Below are 23,771 nucleotides of genomic sequence, written 5' to 3'. Positions count from 1 at the left end.
GGTGCCCTACTGGAGAGGGGCCCCCTCCTTAGGAGCATTCTCCTTGCTCATCTCGCTCCATGGATTTTGCTAGAGCTGGACCCAAGGTCTAACATCTTATGAAGAGTGGGTTATTTGTGATGCAGACTTTTCTTCTCTCTGAGATCACCTTTCTCCTAAGCACAGGAATGAATCATTGTCTGAATTCTCTGTGTCTTCTGGTAGATGGCAGGATTGTGAGAGAAAGTGAAGAGGAGGATCTTCATCTGAGGAGAACCTAAACACAGAGCAAACCTATGTATGTACTGAATGAGGGAGAAGCATCAGTGACAGATGTGGACTTTACTCAGCATCAGAGAGCCACACAGGAGCCACACGTGAACATGAGAAAAGGTTCAGTGATAACTCCCCCTGACTCAACGTGCTGTGGGAGTATCTGCATGGAAGGAAGGCTTTTTGACCTACGCAGCACACTAGACCAATACTTTTTGTCAGTGGTCCTAATTTATGTCACAGGGCTGTATTTTAATTTGTTGGTGAACTGGGAGTGGTGCAATAGTCTTAACTGATGATGAAATTGGTCAATAACCAAGTGTTATTGAAAGCTAAGAATGCACCAGACATGGAAAGATCCAGCAAATGGGGAGGAGAGAGGAAATAGATTTGCCTTAGAAGCTGGAGAAATAATTTTTTAAAATAATTAAATTCTAAATCAAATGGTTAGGAACTTCTCAGGAGCTCTGGTACAACTAGACATTCTGGATGGCAGCCACTTACCTGTTCCTGTAGGATCACAGAATGTGTGTGTGGGGGTGGGCAGGGGGAATGGAAGTCGGAGTCAGAAGGGGCAAAGGGGAGTAGTGAGATGGCTGCAGGAGAAACAAATGCCATCTGGAACTGCTAAGCCATGCAGGAGCAAAACTGCAACATTTTTGTCATGGCAAGTGCTGTCCTATGCCATGCAGCTCCCAACTGGGCAGCACATGCTATGAGGATCTCCTCTCCTAAGCCATCTCTGCATGGTCTAGGACTTGCACAGGAGTAGAAGGTGAGTCTTAAGCACTAAGGGATGGTAACTGTGTCCCACTGTTCTTCCACCCTAAGACACTGCTTCAGCTCCATCTCCTGCTCCTTAAGAGCAGATCTGATAGATCATGTCATTCTTTTCTTGCTGTCCTGAGTCACAAAGGATCTGTCTCATTGCCTCCCACTCTGTTCTTTTAAGGCAGCAGATGGAATCAGGCCCAGCTTACCCATCAAACCTCCCCTTGTGAGCAAAACCACAGAAAAAGGCATGGATGTGGAGAAGGGAAGCAACTTGGCGGTCAGATAAGGTGGGGATCTGGAAAATAGCAGGAGAATTAGAGTTGGTCTATGGGACAGAAATGCAAATTCATACAACATATCTGTAAAAAGATAAATGATACAGCCACTTAAAGAACTTAAGTGTATGAAGGATGGATGACGGAGATCCTCTTGGGGTGCACTTGAGACTAGAGTTTGTGGGCAGTGGGCAAGGGGATGGCCAAGAAAACAGTGGATAGACTGTGTACAGGAGAGCAGAGTGGACATGGAGTGAGTGTTGGACTGGCAAGTCCAGGAAAGGCTGGGAAAGGGGGAAAAGGAAGACTTAAAAAGTACTCATATAGCATAGTAATGAACATGGTATGAACCTAGATAGAGAGGATCCTCCCTGTAGTGTTGAGAACGCTTTTCATTTTATCCAGATTCAGCTTGTGACTGAACAGTCACTTTGGCCCTGGAGTACCTCGATATCTGATTTCTCCCATGTATATTTCCCATCTGTTCAGATTACACCTTCCCTCAGCAGAGAAAGGTGTTGGTTTGGTGAGTTTAACCTTTTTATAGCATGGACAATTAAATAGCGCCAGATCCTCTCCATAGCAGCTTCTTTCCCAGAGCCTGATACAATGACACAGGGGGGAAGATAGCTCAGTGGTTTGCGCATTGGCCTGCTAAACCCAGGGTTGTGAGCTCAATCCTTGAGGGGGCCACTTAGGGATCTGGGGCAAAAATTGGGGATTCGTCCTGCTTTGAGCAAGGGGGTTGGACTAGATGACCTCCTGAGGTCCCTTCCAACCCTGATATTCTATGACATCAATAATATTATCTCAGGTATCTTATTTCAATGTATTCCATTTAGCCCATTGAATTCCAATGAGTGAGTGATTAGATTTTTAATTGCATATTTAGAAATTAAATTCACAGGTGTTGGTTTGTATTAAACAACAACAACCCATAATCTAACTATCCCTCCTTTATTTCTCACCTCTCTCCTACCCTACTTGCTCCTGCCTTGGTCTTCCACCCCAATCTGCTGAGCTACAGCTGGCCTCATAGTGACCTGCTTTTCACCATATGCAGTAACATACTGCAGAGGGCCAGACCGAGAGAAAGGACAATAGCACATCAAGCAGCTTGCTTTGTGGGATAGAGGTGCAGTGGTCCTATCTCTTGTGGTTTTATCTAGAGTCTCGCAATATTTGGTGTTGTCCTTAAATCCCCAGCTCCTGAAGCCAAGTGATTACGTGAGAATCTTTTATTTAAAAAGGAAAAGTACACTTCTGGCCTTCTTGATTGTGCCCTGAAGACTCAAAAACCAGAAGAAATTTTTTTCAACCCACTCCCAAATATGATTTTTTAAATTCTTAAGATTTGTAAAAAGAAAAGGAGGACTTGTGGCACCTTAGAGACTAACAAATTTACTTGAGCATAAGCTGTAGCTCACGAAATTGGTTAGTCTCTAAGGTGCCATAAGTACTCCTTTTCTTTTTGCGAATACAGACTAACATGGCTCTGAAACCTAAGATTTTTAAGTCAGTCTCCTGATTTGGGGGGCCTGACTCATGAGTTTTGAATGCTTGACGTTGGAACAATGGAGGTAGGAGACCAGAAGTCTTTTGGGGGAAGGAGAGGGGTAGTAGTCTACAATGTAGGGGGCAGAGACAGGTGACTGCTGGAGACTGAGGTGTGCTAGAAGAGGTGCAGGACTGGGAGGAAGCTGCAGGAAAGTGTCAGAAAACAGGTGTTTCCGAGGAGGGGATGCTGCACTAAGGGCTAGGAGGAAAGATAGAGGAGGTGGCTCCTGTTTTTGTGTTGGTTTCCGGCAAAATTGCCAAGCAGAATCCTACACATAGGGAGCCTCTGACTCTTTACCTCTGAGTGCAGAATTCAACTCACGGGCTTTATTTTTTTAAATATTGCCTGACTATTTTGCTAGAGGCTGTTCTTAGATTTTGGGACTGAGGCCTATTGAAGGAGGCTGCTAAGGCGCCAGAAGCTGCAAAGGAGAAGGCTCCCGCACAACACTGCAGGCAGTAGCGAGCAGCAGTGTGATGAATCTGCTGAGCAGCTCATTCATTCCTGGGCTTCCCCTGCCCCCAGGAGGAACCCTGGGGGATCATATTCCAGCAGGGGGAGGGTAACTCCCCTCCCACCTAGACACACCTGGCCAATGAGAACAGGCAGGTAGAAACCCTTCTAAAAAGGACTGTCCTGGCTGGGAGGGGCCTTTCTTGGGGACTGGCCTGGAGCAGGTAAGAGGCCAGCTGGGATATCCCTGGCGGAGACACACAAGCGCTGCAGGCCAGAGAAGGAACATCTGGCAGCCTGTGAATGCTGGTGGGAGGCTGCTAGCAGCTGTTTCTGGCAGGGAGCAGCAGTGGGGGTCAGATCTGAGCACAGCCTGTGGGGAAACAACAGGTTGAAGGGCCCTGCTGAGGGTGAAGGGCCCCCCCACAGGAGCACAGGCAGTGGCAGGAGCACAGGCAGTGGCAGCAGCCCTGCAGGCTCTTTAACCAGCTGCCACAGCCGAGATTCCCCTCCTTTCTCCTCTGAGTTGGGAGGGGGCTGGGAGAGATGGGACCTTTCTCACTGTCCTGTCCCCCGGCCCCAGCGCACGAGTCTTTTCTGGCCTAGTGTCCCACTCTCCCATATGTGCTCCCCTTGCAGCTGTTCTGCCTGGTCCTCCCTTCAGGCTCTTCCACCCTTTCAGCTCCCCCCTGCCACCCCTTGTCTCCTGCCTTGTTCCTCCCAGTCACTCCCTGCTTCTCTGTGCCATCCCCCTCCCATAACCCCCCAGGCCTTGCCTGCCCTCTCTGCCAGGGTCTCTACATCCTGTCCAGCACCTACTCCCTATTTCCCATGCTCCACTTCCCTTCTGCCCCCTGTAACCAGTTCTCTCTCTGCCCCTCCTCCCTGACCTGGTTCTCTTCCCCCTTTCTGCCTATCTAGCACTGATATCTGGTCCTCTGTCCCCACTTTTCTGATGGTGCCAGCGGTGAAGGGATGAGGGAGGAGAGCTTAGGGCTCCATTTTGAGGCTGTCTTTTACTGGTAGCTCAGGAATTAGGGAGTCAAATGCTCTGTGACTACCAGTAGGAGCAGCCCTGGGCTACATCCCAGCTTGTCTGCCTAGGCTCTCAGCTCCACTTGCAGCTCCCCGCAGGGAGCCCGGGTGTTGCCCTGAGGCTTTCGGCCCCCCACTCCCTGCCAGGAGCCTACGTGCTGACTGAGGCTCCCCACTCCCTGCTGAGAGCACAGCAGCCACTGGGTGGGGAGCAGAGAGCCGGGGGGCAGTCCCTAGGCTTCCAGCAAGAAGCGGGGATCTGGGAGCTGGGGGGACAGCACCCAGGCTCCTGGCAGGGAGCAGGGAGCCTCGGTGCATCAGGGCTACCAGTGGGGTATGGGGAGCCCAGGGGCAGCCGAGCAGGGAGCCAGGAGCCCAGGAAATAGCCTAGTTGGGAGTGGGGAGTCGGGTGGGTGCAGCCTGGCACTGAGTGGGGAGCCCGGCAGGTGCAGTCCAGTATAAGTGGGGAAGCTGGGCAGTAGCCCAGCGGGGAGCCTGGCAGCCAGGCTCTAGCTGGAGCCCCCCACCCATGCAGAGAGCTGTACCATGGAGCATTTCACAGCAATACCATGGAGCCTTGACACTGACAAGAATGACAGCCAACTGCCAATGTAAGTATTGTGCAGTGTCTTTATAGCACTAACTACATGGACATAAGCCCTAGGCCTTTCATGGGCGTGGCATTTTGATGTCAGTTGTAGGTCACTTACATTGGTGGGACAAGTCTGCGGTGTGTACACTATTGCTGCCTTTTAGAAACCATCCCAGAGTGCCCCACATTGACAGTTAAATTGGTGTAAGCGCTCCTGGGGAGGACACCCACTGCTGATACAAGGAGCATAGTGTGGAGATGCAAAAGTGATTTTAATTACTGCAGTGGGAGTGGCTGTACAGCTATGTAATTTAGGTCAACTGATTTTGTAGTGTAGAGTTGCCCCAAGGCATTTATTTCACTCTCATGGTTTTCCTGATAATCTCCTGTCGTTTGGTGTTATTTTGGGGTGGGGTGAGGGGTTATTGTTTTTGCTCTCTTGGGAATGGCAGTACAGGATTCAAGGGAGCAGTGGAGAAGCCTCCATCACCCTCTGGTAGGTGGAGAGACTTGGATGGGAGAATATAGCGGGGGAACTGCTATTAGGACTTGGCTACACATGGAGTTATTCAGGACCAGCTGAAGCTTCTTTGCTCAAGGTCCTAAACACTGGACCATCCTTCAGGTCCAACTATTACTGTGGCTTTGAGCAGTGCTGCGGCACAAGTGCTCGAATAGCACCCTGCCCATCAGCATGTCCCTCAGCACACCTTTATTCTGGGAGCTTACCAAGGGCCAGCTTGAGTGATTTACAGCAGCTCAAACCACCCTAAAGGGGACACAGCAGAACCCCAAATTGGGACCCTGTGCTTGAACTGTTTTCCCGGCTACAGTTGCCCAAAACCAAGAGGGGAGAGAAAATGGCCCAGGAGCCCCCTGGGAGCTTTGTTCTGAGTGGCAGGGGATGGTGCAGGCCAGGGGGCTGTGAGTGGCCTCTAGCAGGAAAGGGGGCAAAGGAGCAGAACCGAGGGAAAGGGGACGTCTCTCTCCAGTCTGGGGAAGTGAGGGTTAAAACCAAAGAGCCGGTTCTGGAGAGGAGGACTAGAAAGTCCTGCCCAGTGAGGACTTCAGCGACCTGGAACGTCCTGTTCCCTGCAGCCCGCCGTGCACATGGCACCTGGCGCCGCACAGCTACAGCCCCGCACCCCCGGGCGTTCGCACTGAGCGACCCGCTCCTGCGGCTTCCCGCAGCCACACGGGTGAGCCGGGCGGGGGGGCCTCGGTAATGCGGGGGGAGGGGACACAGCAGGGCGGGGCCCAGGAGGGGAAATCACTGCCTGTAGGAAGCGACAGCAACAAAGAGGGAGCTGGAGCTGGAGCTGGAGCCTGGACTTGGGACTGACTCAGGGAAGGAGAACGAACCAGGGCCCCTCATCCTGAAGGCGCCCGGATCAGGGAGTGCCTCGGCAGGATTTCTCCCGCACCGCCCAGCTGGACAGCTGAGGGACAGCATGGGCCCGGGGGGGGTGTGTCTGCGGATTTCCCCCCAGCTCAGGGGCAGCGTGTGGGGAGCTGTACAGGGATCCTCAGGCACAGCCGGATGATCTTTAACAAAACCGAGTACGCCGCCTACCAGGATTTCAGAAAAACGTGGAAAGGAGTTTGGGGAAGATCGGTGAATGCTAAGGGAGTGGTAGAGGGAGGGGATTTAAGATGAAATTTGGAGGCGGGAGATGATGGGAGCGGGCTGGGGTCAAAGGAAGAGAGTTGTGGGGATATAAGTACATCTTTTGCAACGGGCAACCTTGATTTTTTGTTAACAAAAGAAATAAACTGCAAAACAACCCTCCCCCCAATAAAAAAAACTATTCTGAAACGCTGCATAAATGGTGGAACTAACCAGAAACTATAAGCTGTTACCAGATCAAAATAAAAAGCAGAAAATGAGACCTTACATAACTTAAGGCTTGTCTAAACACAAAAGGTGTGTCGCTTTAACTACATCCCTATACTGTAGTTTTAAAGTGGCACAACCCCGCTAATGACAGGTTTCAGAGTAGCAGCCGTGTTAGTCTGTATTCGCAAAAAGAAAAGGAGTACTTGTGGCACCTTAGAGACTAACCAATTTATTTGAGCATAAGCTTTCGTGACCTACCGCTCACTTCATCGGATGCATTCAGTGGCAAATACAGTGGGGAGATTTATATACATAGAGAACATGAAACAATGGGTGTTACCATACACACTGTAATGAGAGTGATCACTTAAGGTGAGCTATTACCAGCGGGGGGGGGGGGGGGGGACCTTTTGCAGTGATAATCAAGGTGGGCCATTTCCAGCAGTTGACAAGAACATCTGAGGAACAGTGGGGGGGGAGGGGAATAAACATGGGGAAATAGTTTTACTTTGTGTAATGACCCATCCACTCCCAGTCTCTATTCAAGCCTAAGTTAATTGTATCCAGTTTGCAAATTAATTCCAATTCAGCAGTCTCTCATTGGAGTCTGTTTTTGAAGTACCACCCTATACCAGAAACCTACTGACCGCTATTCCTACCTACATGCCTCTAGCTTTCATCCAGACCACACCACACGATCCATTGTCTACAGCCAAGCTCTACAACGCATTTGCTCCAACCCCTCAGACAGAGACAAACACCTACAAAATCTCTATCAAGCATTCTTACAACTACAATACCCACCTGCTGAAGTGAAGAAACAGATTGACAGAGCCAGAAGAGTTCCCAGAAATCACCTACTACAGGAGAGGCCCAACAAAGAAAATAACAGAACGCCACTAGCCATCACCTTCAGCCCCCAACTAAAACCTCTCCAACGCATCATCAAAGATCTACAACCTATCCTGAAGGATGACCCATCACTCTCACAGATCTTGGGAGACAGGCCAGTCCTTGCTTACAGACAGCCCCCCAACCTGAAGCAAATACTCACCAGCAACCACACAACAAAACCACTAACCCAGGAACCTATCCTTGCAACAAAGCCCGTTGCCAACTGTGTCCACATATCTATTCAGGGGACACCATCATAGGGCCTAGTCACAGCAGCTACACTATCAGAGGCTCGTTCACCTGCGCATCTACCAATGTGATATGTGCCATCATGTGCCAGCAATACCCTCTACCATGTACATTGGTCAGACTGGACAGTCTCTATGTAAAAGAATAAATGGACACTAATCAGATGTCAAGAATTATAACATTCAAAAACCAGTTGGAGAACACTTCAATCTCTTTGGTCACTCGATTACAGACCTAAAAGTTGCAATTCTTCAACAAAAAACTTCAAAACCAGACTCCAGTGAGAGACTGCTGAATTGGAATTAATTTGCAAACTGGATACAATTAACTTAGGCTTGAATAGAGACTGGGAGTGGATGGGTCATTACACAAAGTAAAACTATTTCCCCATGTGTATTCCCCCCCCCCCCCACTGTTCCTCAGATGTTCTTCTCAACTGCTGGAAATGGTGCACCTTGATTATCACTATAAAAGGTTCCCCCTTGCCCTCCCCCCCCCCCGCTCTCCTGCTGGTAATAGCTCTGAATGCATCCGATGAAGTGAGCTGTAGCTCACGAAAGGTTATGCTCAAATAAATTTGTTAGTCTCTAAGGTGCCACAAGTACTCCTTTTCTTTTTGCGAACCCCCCTAATGTAGACACAGATATACTTATATAAAAGTGCTTATGTGGGTATGGCTTATTCCAGTATTGGAAGGCAGAGTGGATAAAAGTTGATTTGTTTTACATTTAAAAAATTGGATTTTTTCATTTAAATATATTTTTGTTTTTAAAAATAAACCTGTTTTAAAATTATTTTGATAATTATGACAAGTTATGTTAAGGCCTAAACTTGCTTGAAACTATTTTAAATAAATAAATATAAATAAATGTGCTGCATCAGGGAACTCTCCGCAGATTTGAATGAATTAAAGGGTACTGCTTTTCTAATGATGTACATCGTCAGGGTAAACATCTTTAACTTTTGAGGTCAAAGTCCTGTACTGCATTAAGTAAGAACCTATATCATTTTCCATCTTTACAATGCAATGAAAGTTGGTATTCAAATTTTTCCAAATGTAAGTACTTCAGAGGTTTTTGTTTGTTTTGTTTGTTTGAAGGAAAAAGCTTTTCCTTCATTTCCTTTTGGTTTCAGTTTAGCTAGCAGGTGTAGAGAGAATATTTCCTTCATTTGGACTAGTTAATTCGAAGTTGAGAAACTGCTTGGGATTTGAAAAAGGAGGAAAGTTGGGTTCCTCTTTCAGGCTATGAATAAAAACCACATTTAAGAAGATGAGATTTACTCATCCTAAAAATGTGAATGCTACTGGAGCACTTTTTCCAAAGGTATTTAGGCACCTAAAGATACATATAAGTGCCTAGTTGGACTTTCAAAAGTGCCTAAGCAGGTGGTTATTGTTATTATTATTTTATTTGTTTGTTTTATCCTGGCACTGAATAAAAACAAAACAAAAAGATGGCCCTTGCCCTGAGCAGCTTGACAGGCAGTGATATGAGCATGGTAATTTTTTTTTTTTTGGTAGGATCACAGCAAAGGAGAGTTTTGAGGAGAGCTTTGAAGGATGCTTCAAACCTCCAAGACACTCAGTTAAGAGCATCAAAGGAGCGCTGAGAGGCAGGGGTGGGACAGGTGGTAGCTTGCCTGACAACCAGCTCGATTTCAATGAGAGTTAGGAACCTACTGAGGTTAGGCACTTTTGAAAATTCCTCTAGGCATCTAAATACCTTGTTGGATTTTCATCTAGCTTTGTCACTGGCCTCTCCCAATTCCTCCTCAAATACTTCCCTATTGTTTTATAATAATAAATGCCCAGATATGTGCTGAGCACTTCACAGGAATGTGTAAAGCCAGGTCACTGCCTTGAAGAGCTCACAGTCCTGCAACACCAGTCAGTGGGAGCTCTGTCACTGATCTCAGTGTGGGTAGGATCACATTTCTGGGTCCCAGTCCTGCCAAAGAATCAGCAAGGATGAACCCTGATGCCTGTGCAGAGTCGTGACTAAGTCAATAGGACTCCATCCAGACACAATGCTCTCCCTGTACAGATTCCTATGCAGAATTGGGGCCAAAATGTTCTCACTTGTCAGTCTTGTGAATCGTATCATTTCCCAGAAAGGGGACAGGTAAGGAAAGACAGACTCGCAGTGACAAGGCTTGAGGTTAGGCACCGGTTTTCCTCTGTGTGGGGCTTTTGGGTATACTTTCCCTCATTAATCACATCTGATTGTTGTTGAGGTTCATTACCCCTGTTTTCTTTCCCAGGACCAGGATTTTTGGCTGCTAGGGGTGAAGTGACCTCTTAGATGGAACAAGGATAAGAACCATGTGTCTTTGATCTCTGGAGCCCTGAGAAAATGGAGCGCCTTAGAGGCCCCTATACAGGTGAGAGCTGTTTTAAAATCAATTTACATAGTTAATTAGCCCGTTTTAGAGCTGGAATTCCAACACAGCTCATGAGTAAGGCTAAGATTTTGTCATGGTTATTTTTAGTAAAAGGCATGGACAGGTCACAGGCAACAAACAAAATCACAGAGCCTGTGACTTTTTTATTAAAAATAACCGTACAAGCTGCGGGGCAGAGGTGCACAGCCCCAGCAGCAGCCCGCGCTGCAGGACAGGGGCACACGGCCCTGGTGGCAGCCCCCACAGTGGGGCTATGTGGGGAGCATAGCTCCGGCTCTAGCCACAGCTTCAGCTGCTGACGGCTGAAGCTGAAGTCACAGTGGTCCGGTAAGGTCACAGAATCTGTGCCTGCCCTGACCTCCGTGACTAAATCGTAGCCTTACTCATGAGTTCTCATATCAGTCTCGTTCTGTGATCTCATTGGCTCTGCTATAGTAGAAGTGCATTGTTAGGCTCTTAGCAAGAATCACCTATACATTGGTATGCCAAGCACTCTACTTTCTTGGGATTCTTCCACCTGTTTTAAAAACTTGAGTCTGCCCTATATAAAATCCAGAGTATTTGTCTAACTGTATTAATACTATGAATGTTGAGGACAAGAAATAGACAAGTTTCAAAAATCTGAGGCTCCTAAGTGACTTACAAGGAAAAGGTGCCCAATGAGACTTGTGTTCCCAAATCACTTAGGCTCCAAAGTCCATATTGAGACATAAGTGGAGATTTTTATAAAGCACATATCTTTTTGACTCTTCTTTTGAAAGATTTGGCCAATATTTTCTGGTTATTCACACCACATACTTTCTCTTTATTATGGAGGCTTTGTAGCAGATCCCTGGCTAATATATGGTTTTCAGCTTAAAGTGGAGTTCAACTCCCTTATAAAACAAAATCTCACCCTTGTAATGACCCAAATCATACTGTTTGAATCAGAATAAGCTTGAATTTTCAAAAGTTTAACCCACTTTAAAAATCCCTAACTTTGTAATTTTTTAAAAAGGCAGTCTTAGGTTTTTTTTTTTTTCCCCCCACCAGGCCCTCTTACTGCACACTGCCAAATTTTACACACTTGGTATTTCATGCACCGTGAAGCAGACAATATTCCAGCCTTTGGAAATTACAAACAGTGGAAAGTTAGGTGAGGTGTGGGTGGCAAGATATGACATGATGTTGGTGTGGATAGTAATGTTGTTCTAACTGGTGATTTTTCCTGATTTTTTTTTTTTCCTCAGTGATAGCATTGATAGGAAATGCACTGGAGCACCCCTAGCACCAAGTTAAGAGTTTTTTGTATTCTTCAAAAAGTACCTCAATCCCCTGATGTGGGGGAGAGGCAAAGTCCACTGTTGTCTTGGGCTAAAAACAAATAGGGTGGGCTTTTGACCCAATAAGCTGGGAAGACTAGATCCCCATGTAGCAGGAGATGCTGATGGCAAACTGCTCCTCTGAGTTTCCCTGCTTATGATGGACTCTGCGTCTCCTCCACATCAGCAGCCTGAGGTGCCTTTTGCAGAACAATAGTCATGCTAAAAACGGTCCTCAGTAGTCTGGAGGGAGAGAGCGGAAGGTCCCACAGTCCATTCGCCTCCCCAGTCTCTCCTCACACCCATCTACTTTTCCTTTCATCCTCATACATTTCCTCACCTCACTCTCTTTCATTCTGTTCCTCCTCCCAACTCTTTCTTCCATGTCCCTCTCCTCACTCCCTGTTCCTGTCTAGGGAAAGATTGTGCTGGGGCTTGATGCAAAGCTTATAGTCTTAGACCTGATCTACACCTCACACTTAGGTCAACCTAGCTACAGCACTCAGTGCTGTGAAAATTGTCATGTCCTGTGCAATGTAGTTAGCTCAACCTAACTCCCACTTTAGACACGGCTCGGTGGATGGAAGGACTCTTCCTTCGACCTAGGTACCTCCTCTAGAGGGGGTGGATTTACTACAGTGATGGCGAAACCCCTTCCATCGCTGTAGTGAATGTCTGCACTACAGTGGAATAACTGCAGCTCCGCAGCTGTGCCAGTGTAGCACTTGTAGTGTGCAGAAACACCCTTAAGCTCATACCCTTAAGCTTAGTGTCTTACTTGTAACACACCCTTTACGCTTCCCTGAGATTGCCTTTCTCCTGAGCACAGGCAATGAGTGCTGTCTGGATTCTCTCTTTACTTCCCTAGATGACGCGATTGTGAGAGAAAGCGAAGAGGAGAATCCTCAGCTGAAGCTAGACGCAGGAAAGAAACTAGACACACATGCTGGCCCCATTAACTATCAGAGGCCACGTGGCAGAGAAAATCACTATCAATGTACAGAATGCAGGAAAAGCTTCAGTGTTCATTCGGCACTGATCAAACACCAGAGAATCCACACTGGAGAGAAACCCTATCAGTGCAGTGAATGTGGGAAAAGCTTCAGTGTAAGCTCGACACTGGTTACTCATCAGAGGATCCATACAGGGGAGAGGCCCTACAAATGTGTGCAGTGTGGGAAGAGCTTCAATCAAAGCTCACACCTCACTCAGCATCAAAAGATCCACAAGGGAGAGAAGCCATGTACATGTACTGAATCCGGAGGAGGCTTTACTGACAGCTCAACATGCGTGAAACATCCAGGACTGCATGCTGGAGGAGGGCCCTATAAATGTGCTGAATGTGGGAAAAGCTTCAATCGGAGCTCCACTCTCTACAACCACAACAGGATCCACACGGGAGAGAAACGCTACAAATGTGATGAATGTGGGAAAAGCTTCAGTGTAAGCTCCAACCTTATCAGGCATCAGAAAATCCACACGGAGCAGAGACCCTATAAATGTCTTGAATGCCGTAAGAGCTTCAGCCTGAGCTCAGATCTGGAAGCGCATCAGAGGCTTCACCTGGGAGAGAAACCCCACAAATGTTCTGAGTGTGAGAAAAGCTTTGATCAGGAGTCACAGCTCCTGAAACATCAGCGAGTTCATGCTGGGGAAAACTCATATGAATGTGTGGAGTGCAGGAAGAGCTTTAGTAGGAAGGGGAACCTCCTGAGACACCAGGAGATCCACACTGGGGACAAACCCTACCGGTGTAATGAATGTGGGAAAAGCTTCAGCCGGAGTTCGTCACTCATGCAGCATCAGCGGATCCACACTGGAGAGAAACCCTACAGTTGTATCGAATGTGGTAAGAACTTCAGCTTTAGCTCCCAGCTCACCACCCACCAGCGGATCCACACAGGGGAGCGGCCCTACAAATGTAACGAGTGCGGGAAAAGCTTTGTGGACAGCTCAGGTCTCATTCAGCACCGGAGAATTCACACGGGAGAGAAGCCCTACCAATGCACTGAGTGTGGGAAGAGCTTCCGGCAGAACTCGGTGCTGATTCAACACCGGAGAACCCACACCGGTGACAAGCCCTTTGAATGCGGGGAGTGCGGTGAACGCTTCAGCCAGAGCTCCACGCTGATCACACACCAAAGGATTCACACTGGGGAGCGGCCCTACCACTGCAGTGAGTGCGGGAAGAGCTTCAGTGAGAGCTCACACCTCACGCAGCATAGGAGAATCCACACGGGGGACAAGCCCTACAAGTGCAGCGAGTGTGGGAAGAGCTTCATTCAGAGCTCGCAGCTCACCACCCACCAGAGGATCCACACAGGAGACAAACCCTACCAGTGCCACACCTGTGGGAAGAGCTTCAGTGACAGCTCGGCACTCACCCAGCATCAGAGAGTCCACACAGGGGAGCGACCGTATCAGTGCACGGAATGTGGGAGGAGCTTCAGCCAGAGCTCGGCCCTGGTGCAGCACTGGAGGATCCACACTGGAGATAAGCCCTATGAGTGCACCGAGTGCGGGAAAACTTTCAGCCAGAGTGCAGGGCTCACTCAGCACCGGAGCACCCATGCGGGAGAGAGACACTGAGACAGGGACCCGTGAGCCATGTGGCACTCTATGCCCATGCTGTCAGGAGTGGCTCTTTGCTGTACTGAATGACGCAACAAAGCGGAAGCAGTGCTGCAATGTTAATTGATCATAAAACTATTGACTCACAATCAATCTCTTAATTAAAATCCTCCTAAAAATGCATCAGGCATGTTGTGATGCCGAGAAAGCTAATCCTTCCGCCGCACCTGGCCTCCAAACATGAGAGGACATTATTATACATTTTTAAGCCGAATCTTAGGGGAACTTAGCAAAAGCTTCTGTGCAGCATGGTTGCCCGCTTACCCCTCTTGTGTGGCTACAAAACTTGGGGAGTGGGAGCCGTCTCAGAAGTGGTGGAAGCTCTGTCTGAAGGAATATGGGGGAGAGTGCAAGAGAGACTTCCGAAGCAGTTAGGCCATTTGTATCAGGTAGAGGAAATGCCATTCAGTCAGCTAAGCAGCCCATCATCTGAGCTCCAGTCCTTCTGAGCTTTGGAACTCTGCATTATAGTTGCCCCTCCCAGCTGTGCAGCTCCCAAGCTGTGCAGCAGGGAAAGACCCCACCATATGTCTCTCCTCCACACCTAAAACGTGCATGGATCAGGGCCTGTACAGGAGGAGATGACTGTCCTTAACCCTTCAGGATGTCAACCACCTCCATCTGGCCCTCCCACAAGTCACTGCTTCACCCTCTTCTGCCCCCTTACCTGAAAGAGGGGGGGTTATTCTTTTCCTTACTGTCCTGAATCACAAAGCATTCTCCATTCCGTGCTTCCCACCCTCCTTTATCAGGGAGGAGGGTGAGAAGAGGTGCAAGCAGCCCCCTGAGCTCCCCCTTATGGGGAAGACCCAACAACACAGAGATCCAGAGAATGAAGGCAAAATGTTAGGTGGCCAAGCTGATTTGGAAGATGGCAGGAGAATATTCATTTTGTTGGGTGTATGCAATGCAAACACAAATGCATGTGTTATCCTGGTAAACAGAGAAATTATGAGGCAGTTTGTAAGCTTAGATACCATGGGAACGATTCTGTTACAAAGGCTTAGCTAGATAATGTCCCCAGCACAGCACTATGAACACTGTTCGTAATAGCTTGATTCAGCTTTGCCCTTCCCTTCTCGACCTGGGACTGAACAGTTGGCTTGTCTTGGGAGCAGCAGGTGCTGCATGAAGAACACCTATTTCATGTACCAGTGACATTCGAGGAGGTGGCCATCTATTTTACCTAGGAGTGGGCTCTTCTGAACCAAAGGCAGAGGAAGCTCTAAAGGGATCTGCATTATTAGCCATTAGAGGACCTACATGGAGTTGAAATGCTATCAGTATACTGAATATGGGGGCATTTCAGTGGCAGCTCAAATCTCATACATTAAGAGAATCTACATGGATGAGAAACCCTATTGTAAATGGCCAGGGCATATGTGGGGAAAATTTTCTGTCATAGCAAAGGCCTTTTATCTGACCTACAGACTGATGAGTCCCATGCCCATTGTGTTGTACAGGTGTCAATAGCCAATATGGGGACAGTGGCAGGTGGGTGGGTTTCCTACAGCGTTATATGTAAAACTCAAAGTGATAACTCTAATTTTGAAACATCCATTTATTTGTCATTTCTAAAGCAGAACACAGCCTGCGGCTCTGAACTTCTTAAATTTGGACTGATCATTGTAAGAATGCCAGAACCCTTCCTTCCCCTAGCTTCCATTCATTTTCTTTCACAGGGGCTTTAAGAAGTCTGCATCACATGATGGTACGCTGCTTAAACTTGGAAAGGCCTCTGGACTTGTACGCTTTGCAGGTGATTGTGTGTGACTGTCAATGACAGACCTTTGGGCTCATTGCTTTCATACATAAAGCACATGCTACAACATTACATTCAATTTTGTCCTGTCTTACAACCTTAATACCGTGATTTCAGCTTTTGAGTTTTGTACAGGTAATTCTGCTATCTAGTTGGCTAATGACACTTGTATAACTGGTTATGCATGGAATCTGTGTACTGGGAAATGATTGCCTTCAATAAATTGTTTGATCAGGAATTAGAAAATTTGGTCTGTGTGCACCTGTATGAAGGGTGCACTGTACAAATAAAAGTTTTAAAAAAAAATCTAGTTTTGTGATCATGGATCACCTGACTCTGCTTGTTCTCAGAGCATCTCTGTGGGAGCAGAGTTAAGGTGTTTGGGTGACAAATCGTCTATGTCTTTTCAAAATATTAAATGTTTGGATTTCTTATAAAGTTAAACTTGCAGAGGAAAAAACATTGGCTTTTTTCCACTCTTTTGATTTCTTTGAGATGTGTAGAGTCTTTAAAGTAATATATGCTATTAAATTAGAAACTCAGGCCTTGACTACACTGGATGCATGGTGAACAAATAGCTGAGATTTTCACTGGACTGAAGGATTTAGCCACAGAACACTTATTTGCTTCCATGGGAGTTGTGTCGCTAACTCTCCTAGTCTGCTTTGAAAATCTTAATCAGAGGAAACCATGCTACTGAAACTTGATTCACTGAGAAGGGAATTGTGTGTGTATGTTTGTGTGGAGAGAGGTGGATTAAAACTCTGCCTTCTGAACTGGGTTTTTGTGTGTGTGGTTTGCTTGTTTGTTTGAACACCTATTTAGAACTCTGGTGAAAAGGTGCCTTGTTAAGGCACCTTCACATAGGGGCTGAGAAAGACACCAACCCACGTGTGAGGCATCCAAGGAGTCTAATAGGGAAGACTAGATTTGATGATCCTGATATTTCTAAAGTAAAAAGCAGGGGGGAGACTAAAATCTCCTGGGGAAGAATATGGGGAATCTATAAGGCTGTAAAGAAGCAGAAAAGGTACAAATCAATTTTATTTCCATTATAGGTCACTCTTAAGTCTAAACTCTGAACGTCTAACACGTGTTGTAAGTCTTTTTAGTACATATCAACTTTAATTCCAGTGTAGCAGGGATTTTGTGTGTGTAGGTGTGTGGAATGAATACGATATAGTTTTCAGTAACTTAACCCTTTTCTCACCAGTAATGTTGGGGGGGGAGGGGAGGGCGCGGAGGGGAAGTTACGGGACTTGGTTCATGGTAGCATTAAGGGTCACAATAGGATTGAGGGGTAAAGTGGGTGAGGAAAAGGCACTTTTTGTTATCTGATACATTCAGTCTTTCCTGGCCACAGGTGGGTGGTAATGCAAAGGGGAAAGTTAATGAAGGTAAGAGACACATAAGCCTCTGCAGAAACTGAACATTTGACACCTATCAGGAGTGGTGTAATAATTATGTAGTCCTGCTTTGAGTGCGGGGGACAGAGCTAGATGACCTCTCAAGATCCCTTCCAGTCCTACACTTCTGTGAGTCTCTGATCTAGGAGATGGTGTCAAAAGGAAGAAGCAGAAGGGTTTGTCTGTACCAGTGTTGGTTCCCCAATGGAAAAGATCCTTTATTGTCATGACCAGCTGTAACTGCTGCAAACAGTGGGAGTGGAGATCTTTCCTAGAGACATCACAAAGCAGACTAATTAAACTATTCTAAGAGGGGTTGTGGATGTTTGGTCCCACTAAGGACTTGGTTGCTAGGAACCTTGGATTGCCCCTTGCCAGCTGGACAGTGAAATCATTACTAGATGTAAGCAGGGGAATAGTCCCGCTATTGTGGGGAACTTTCCTGGCTTCTGCACTACCCCGGTGAAGTGGGCTAGCGAAAGGATCTGAGTCCTCGCCCCCACTTCCTTTACCCAGTGGCCTCCCTGCCCTTGAGGACTCCCCTTCCACTCTCCTGTCTGGCAGAGTCCTTGTAACCCCAACAAGGCTGGGCCCAGGATTCCTGGGGGGCTCGACCCCCAACCCTGCTGTGGTCACCTAGGACAGGGGCTAGGGTGTCCCCACTCTGGGGTACTCTCTCTGCACTGGGCATTTCTCTGACCCACTGACCATTACATACAAGTTAAAGCAAATGCAAGTTATTTAATCAACAATTAATTTTAAAAAGAATAAGGAAGAATGGGAAAGGTTAAAGGAAATACATCAACCTGCTCTGTGGCAGGGAACATCACAAACAGTGTCTCTGGAATGTCAGGGCAGTTCACAGTCTGTTCCTTGTAAGTCCCCGGCCGCCTTCTCAGGCCCTGGCTGTGCTGCAGGGATGCTGTGGGTTGGACACTTGCTCTGGTGGTGGCCACATGCTCTCAGGCTCTCAGTGGTAGGACCCTTCTTCCCAGTGTCGCCCCCCGCCCTGTCGAGGTTATGATCCAAGCCTGGCCTGCAGAGCCTCCTGGCTGAGGCGTCTCCCTGTGCTGGGCCTGCTGCCGAGGGTCCCCCTCGCTCTCCCCAGCTGCTCACCGCACCCAGCTCCGAACTGCTCCAGCCCCAGCTCCACCACTCTGTCTCAGCACTGCTGCTGCTGCTCTGCCTCCAGCTCCCTGGGCTGCTTCTTTGGCCCCTCTGGCTCTGGTTGCTGCAGCTCTACAGCTTGGTAAATAGATAAATTATATGGCAACTTGCAACCCTCAGCCCCTACAGAAATGAACGCTGGCTCCATAGTATCCTTCCTGCAGCCTTGGGGACACTTCCCACTCTGCCCTGACTTAGCTTTGCCCCTTTTCTAGTCACCTTGTGCCTGAGCATTTGGTTTATCACCAAAGCAGCAGGGACTGATTGGGGAACAGCTGTTTCATGTGTGCCGGTGACATTTGATGAGGTAGCTGCATATCCCACAAAGCAAAGTGGCTTCCTTTTCAGATGAAAGGCAGAGGGAGTTATAGATGAGCAGCATACATGAGCTTATGCTCTATCTATGCAAAGTCCCCCCCATAAGAAGGGGGTGTATGCTAGGGTTAGCGGGTGTGTGTGCCTGAAGCAACTGGATCGGTTCACGTTTCCACCCGGTCAATCTGATTTCCTTGGTGTCAGCAGCAATGTTGCCTCCAACCCAGTATTTTCTAGACTAGAAAGTTTTGCCAGCCACACTTATGCCCGTGTACAGCTGCCTGCCGCCATAGCCATTTTGCTAAGAAAGAAAGGAATCCTTTTCAATGGTGGGGGTGACCGGGGAGGGGAGCGGGTTAGACGAGAGCAAGTGACCTAGTTACACTTGCTCAGTGCCCCTGAGTCATCCAGTTCCCTCTTCCTGAATCACCAGAGGGCGCATGTCACAGCGATTCACTGGTCATGTGACCGCGGTCTTGCAATTTCCTGCGGGCCGTTTTCCTGCAATAGCCCGGGCAGCAAGTGGGCTCTGTCGCGGGCTCTTGGGAGCGTCCACGGGCGGCCGAGGACAAGCCCGCCCGGGGCGGCGGGTACGTATGGACAGACCGAGCGGGAAGCCGTCCTGCAGCCTCGGCCTCACGAGCCTTGGCCATAGAACGCCTCGTCGCGCGTGCCTTGGCGGGAGGCTTGGGGGCTGTGTAACTTTCCCGCTCGCCTTACAGGAGGCACTGGCGTTTGTTGCGCCCGCGCCTGCACAAACTGGACGTGTGGCTGCTGCGGCGAAGCGAATCGCGGTGTGCGTTAATCCCCTGATCGCTGGTTTCATAGAGAGCAATCGCTGCTGCGGTTTCTCGAGGCAAAAAACAAAAACGTTTCAAACCCAGTTAGTCAGCGGGGAGGCCTGATTATTGCCTTGGGGGAGGGGAGGAGAAGGGAATCCCGTTGGGGAATGGGAGACTGCCCCATCCCAGCTGCGTGCTGCCACAGCACGGCGAACCCCCAACAGAGGAGATGCCGGGACCATCGTGAGCTCAGAAAACCTTAGGCCCAGGAGGAGAGTGGAACCTCACACCAGTGGCTCTCACCCATTCCCCACTACTGTAGCCTCTTCAGGAGTCTGATTGGTCTTGCCTGCCCCCAAGTTTCACCTCACCTAAAAACTACTTGCTTATAAAATCAGACATAAAAATACCAAAGTGTCACCGCTCACTGTTATCATAAAATAAACCAATTGGAATGTAAATCTGATACTTACATTTCAGTGTATATAGAGCAGTATAAGCAAATCATTGTGTGAAATTTTAGTTTGTACTGACCTTGATAGTTCTTTTTATATAGCCTGTTGTAAAACTAGGCAAATATCTAGATGAGTCAATGTACCCCCTGGAAGATCTCTGCATACCCCCAGGGGTGTGGGTATCCCTGGTTGAGAACCACTGCTCTAGGCAGCCCCTTGACAAGGTTTGCCTAAAGGGAAGATACCACCCTAGCTGAGACTTTGTGGTAACAGCTATTTTAGGGGCCTAGTGATCAGATCTGCACCTCTCTGCTTGTCAAAGCCCCTGCATGGGACACGATGTGTGACCCGTATTGAGAGACGGGCAAAATATTTATGGGATTTCTCCTTTATGGTACTGTATGTCTACTGCACTGGAGAGTTGGGTTTGTAACATGGGCACCCTAACGAGAGTCAGTTTGCCAAATAGTGAAGCCCAGATAACATAGCTAGAGACATAGTGTAAATAGGTATTTCTGTAGCCTCAGTTGAATTAGCCTTTATGGGGATGTAAACAATCCTCAGCAATAAGAATGAGGGGGGCACCAGGGTTGTGTGGGGCAGAGAGCGCTTTGGCACTAGTGAGCGAGAGGAGCCGTCCCCTGTAGTCTCCAGGAAGTCATTGCTCCTGCTCAGCACCAGGGTCGCGGAGATCTTGTTGCAGTTTCTGGGGCTCCTGTGGGGGTGTACAGGAGACACCGACGATGGCTTGGTGGGGGGACTTTGTCGTTAAAGTTTGTGGGAGGGTACGTGCTGCAGAAAATCCCCTGGCAAGTCTGTTGCATTCTCCCGGCGTTCGTGGCTGGTTCTCCAGCCCGGCCGCTGTCTCCTGGATGCAACGCTCGCTCCATGCAGGCGGCGGGGGGAGGAAGTCAGCCAGGAGCCATGGGTGGGGTTTGCGCCGAGAGGGCCAGGGAGAGATTAGCCCGGAGGGAAGACAAAGAAACTAGTTCGGCTCCGGTGTGGGCAGTGAAGGATTAAAACCATAGAGCTGGCAAAGCCTCCAGCTGGTAGAGAGGGCTGCAAAGTCCTGCGCAGGGGCAGGGGAGTTGAATAGTGAGCGGCTTCCTCTTCCCTTCCCGCAGTCGGTGAGCGCGGAACCCGCCGGGGAGGGACGAGCCCGGGCCTGCGGGCAGAGCCGCAGCAGACAGGGGGCGAGGCCAACAAATCGGTGCCTCTGGGAATTGCAGGCAACAACGGGGGAAGTGAAACAGGAGCCACGTCTCGGAAAGAAAGGAGAAAAGTCGGGCAGGGTCCCCCCAGCCAGCTCCGCTCCGGGGAAGAGTGGAAGGAAGTTTGGGGGCGATTTGGGGGAGGCAGCCGCAGGGGTGTTAGCAAGTGGGTTATAGCAGAAAGGAGGAAGTGGGTGTAGAGGGAGGCGGTTTAAAGGGTAGTACAGGTTCAGGGGGGTGGTGGAAGAGAGCTGTGGTTAGGGGAGACTGGCCTCGGGGAAGTATAGTACATTGGGGTGGTATGGAGGTTTGTTTATTAAAAGCAAACAAATACAGCAGCAGAAAAGGTGAAATTAACCAGCAGCAAGCAGCTCAGCGTGACCAGGGATGGGTTATAAATGCTTTAAAATAAAAAGTTAGGACGCGGAAATGTAAAGAAACAACTATACTTTTTGAAGGTAAAAAAGCATGTTAGATGGCAGAGACAGTGGTGAAACTTACAGTGCACCAACCGGGACCATTCATCTTGTTTGTTATGCTGGATCCTTATCCCCATGGTCCGCCTGTATGTTTGCCTGCCTAGATTTTTGGCTTTTTGGTCCAGTGTGCACAAAGGAAGCTTTCCCCCCAGACTGTAAGCAGTCTTAAAATTGTAACTGTCTGGAGCTATAGTGCAGATCAGACCTACAGGCAACTTGAGCCATTACTTCAGAACTGGCTAAAAGTGGTTCGGGCCACCTGAAGGCCTGCGGTGGAATCCTGCCCCTTTTAAGTCAAAGGAAGACTTGCTGTTAATCTCAATTCGGTGGCTTTTGAGGAAGTGGTGGGAGGGAGGGGGGCATAACTGGGGGGCATCTGTGGGGAGGCACAAAGAGGCTTCCTGAGAACACCTCACTGCTAGTCAGCTGTGCCCTCCTCCTAGCCCCTCCATGTTCCCCTGAGCTGGATTGGTCTCAAGGAGGGAAGGTGATAACCCATGGGCTGAGAGGAAGGCATGATCTACTGGTTGGAGGCAGCAAGGGGGAGTGGAAGGGAGTCCTGGACTTCATACTCCACTTCAGGGACTAGTGGTGGGGAGGGAGAGGACTCTGCATAGCTCTTTTCAGCATCACAGGATTGTAGTGGTGTGAAGTAGTTTATTCATTTCAATGAGATGTTCCCAGATGAATCAGAAGGCCCGCCCCCGGGGATGAATACAGCCTGCCATGATAGCTCTGAGAGATGTGAGCTGACCCATTCCTCTCAGTGGATGTTCTCCTTCCTTCTTTCCCAAAGTCTTCTTCCCTAGCTCCTGTTGTAGAATACCAGTGATCAAGATGATCTCACTGTGCAGGTGGGTTTTAGAGCAATTTGAATATTCAAGTTCACTTCTTATTTGTGGGGGAGAGGTTGTATCTGGGGAACCCCTAGATCACATTACTCCAAATTTGCACCAGTAAGAGTACCCCATACTCCAGTTGTAGCGTACCAGTATTTGAGGTAATCTCACTATGCATGTAGATTTTTAGAGTGTTTTAAAAATGAAAAGAAGGTTCAATCATGTGGACTAAAAACATCTCAGGCCACGTGTTCAAAAACGCTCAGCACCCAACAGCTCCCACTTTTGGTAACAAAATGAAGTGAATTTTCCAAAGAACAGTGGGATTTTTGCTGAAAAGTGGCATCAAAACACTTCAAATTTTGGCAGTCGTGCTCACACTTCATCTTTGCACGTGTAATCAGTATTGCCAGCCCCAAATACTTAAAAAATATGAGATTGTTTTAAAAATCATTGGAATCTTTTTGTTTGCCCTCTGATTTTGAATCTTTAGGAGTCACATTTTCAAGCATTTCTCCACAACCACCAAGGCTAGAACTTTATTTATTTATTTTTTTTTAAACGAAGGCTCTGAGATCAGGTTGGATGATTTAAATCACCAAGTGGAGAGCTGCAATTTTAAATAATTGATTTTAATCAACTTTACCATTTGTATTTCAGTTATTTTTCCAAAGAAAGGTGCATTCTCATTGGTAGATATAACCATTAAACCAAGTTGATTTACAATTAAATAGAACCTTTACACTAGATTTGATGCATCTTTTTGCTATCTACCTAGTACCTTTTGCTACTTCAAACCTCCATACCACCCCAATGTACTACACTTCCCCTAGGCCAGATTTATTTAAGCAATTATATAGTTTAATATTTTCAGATTCTTATCAATTGTACATTTTAGTATGTTAGAAAATGGTGAATAATCTTGCTTATTTACTGGATGGTTAACTTTTTGCTAATGATTTATGTCAAGCTGCATTAGGATGGAATTTAATTGAAGACACAAAATAGCATATTTATTTGTATTAAACAAAACAAGCCCTTAATACGTGACCTATTGTGCCATGTTTATAAAGTTTAACCTCAAAAGTTAGATTTCTCTCC

At 47.9% G+C, this 23,771-nt stretch overlaps 1 protein-coding gene across 1 annotated transcript in view; it reads left to right on the top strand.

The window, feature by feature from the left end:
- Positions 1 to 5,983: 5,983 nt before the first annotated feature.
- The window catches only part of LOC141977678 (uncharacterized), a 30,357-nt gene continuing 12,569 nt past the window's right edge, over positions 5,984 to 23,771 (top strand). Inside the window, 4 exon segments of the mRNA XM_074939253.1 lie at positions 5,984 to 6,138; positions 10,182 to 10,301; positions 12,492 to 14,223; positions 22,574 to 22,597. Of these exon segments, the coding sequence (XP_074795354.1) occupies positions 10,274 to 10,301; positions 12,492 to 14,223; positions 22,574 to 22,597 (1,784 nt within the window). The 5' untranslated portion in view covers positions 5,984 to 6,138; positions 10,182 to 10,273.

The sequence above is a fragment of the Natator depressus genome, chromosome 1 (assembly GCF_965152275.1).
Source record: "Natator depressus isolate rNatDep1 chromosome 1, rNatDep2.hap1, whole genome shotgun sequence".
NCBI classification, from domain to species: Eukaryota; Metazoa; Chordata; order Testudines; family Cheloniidae; genus Natator; species Natator depressus.
The sequence above is the reverse complement of the archived record's forward strand: the minus strand, read 5'-3'. Positions and strand labels throughout refer to the sequence as shown.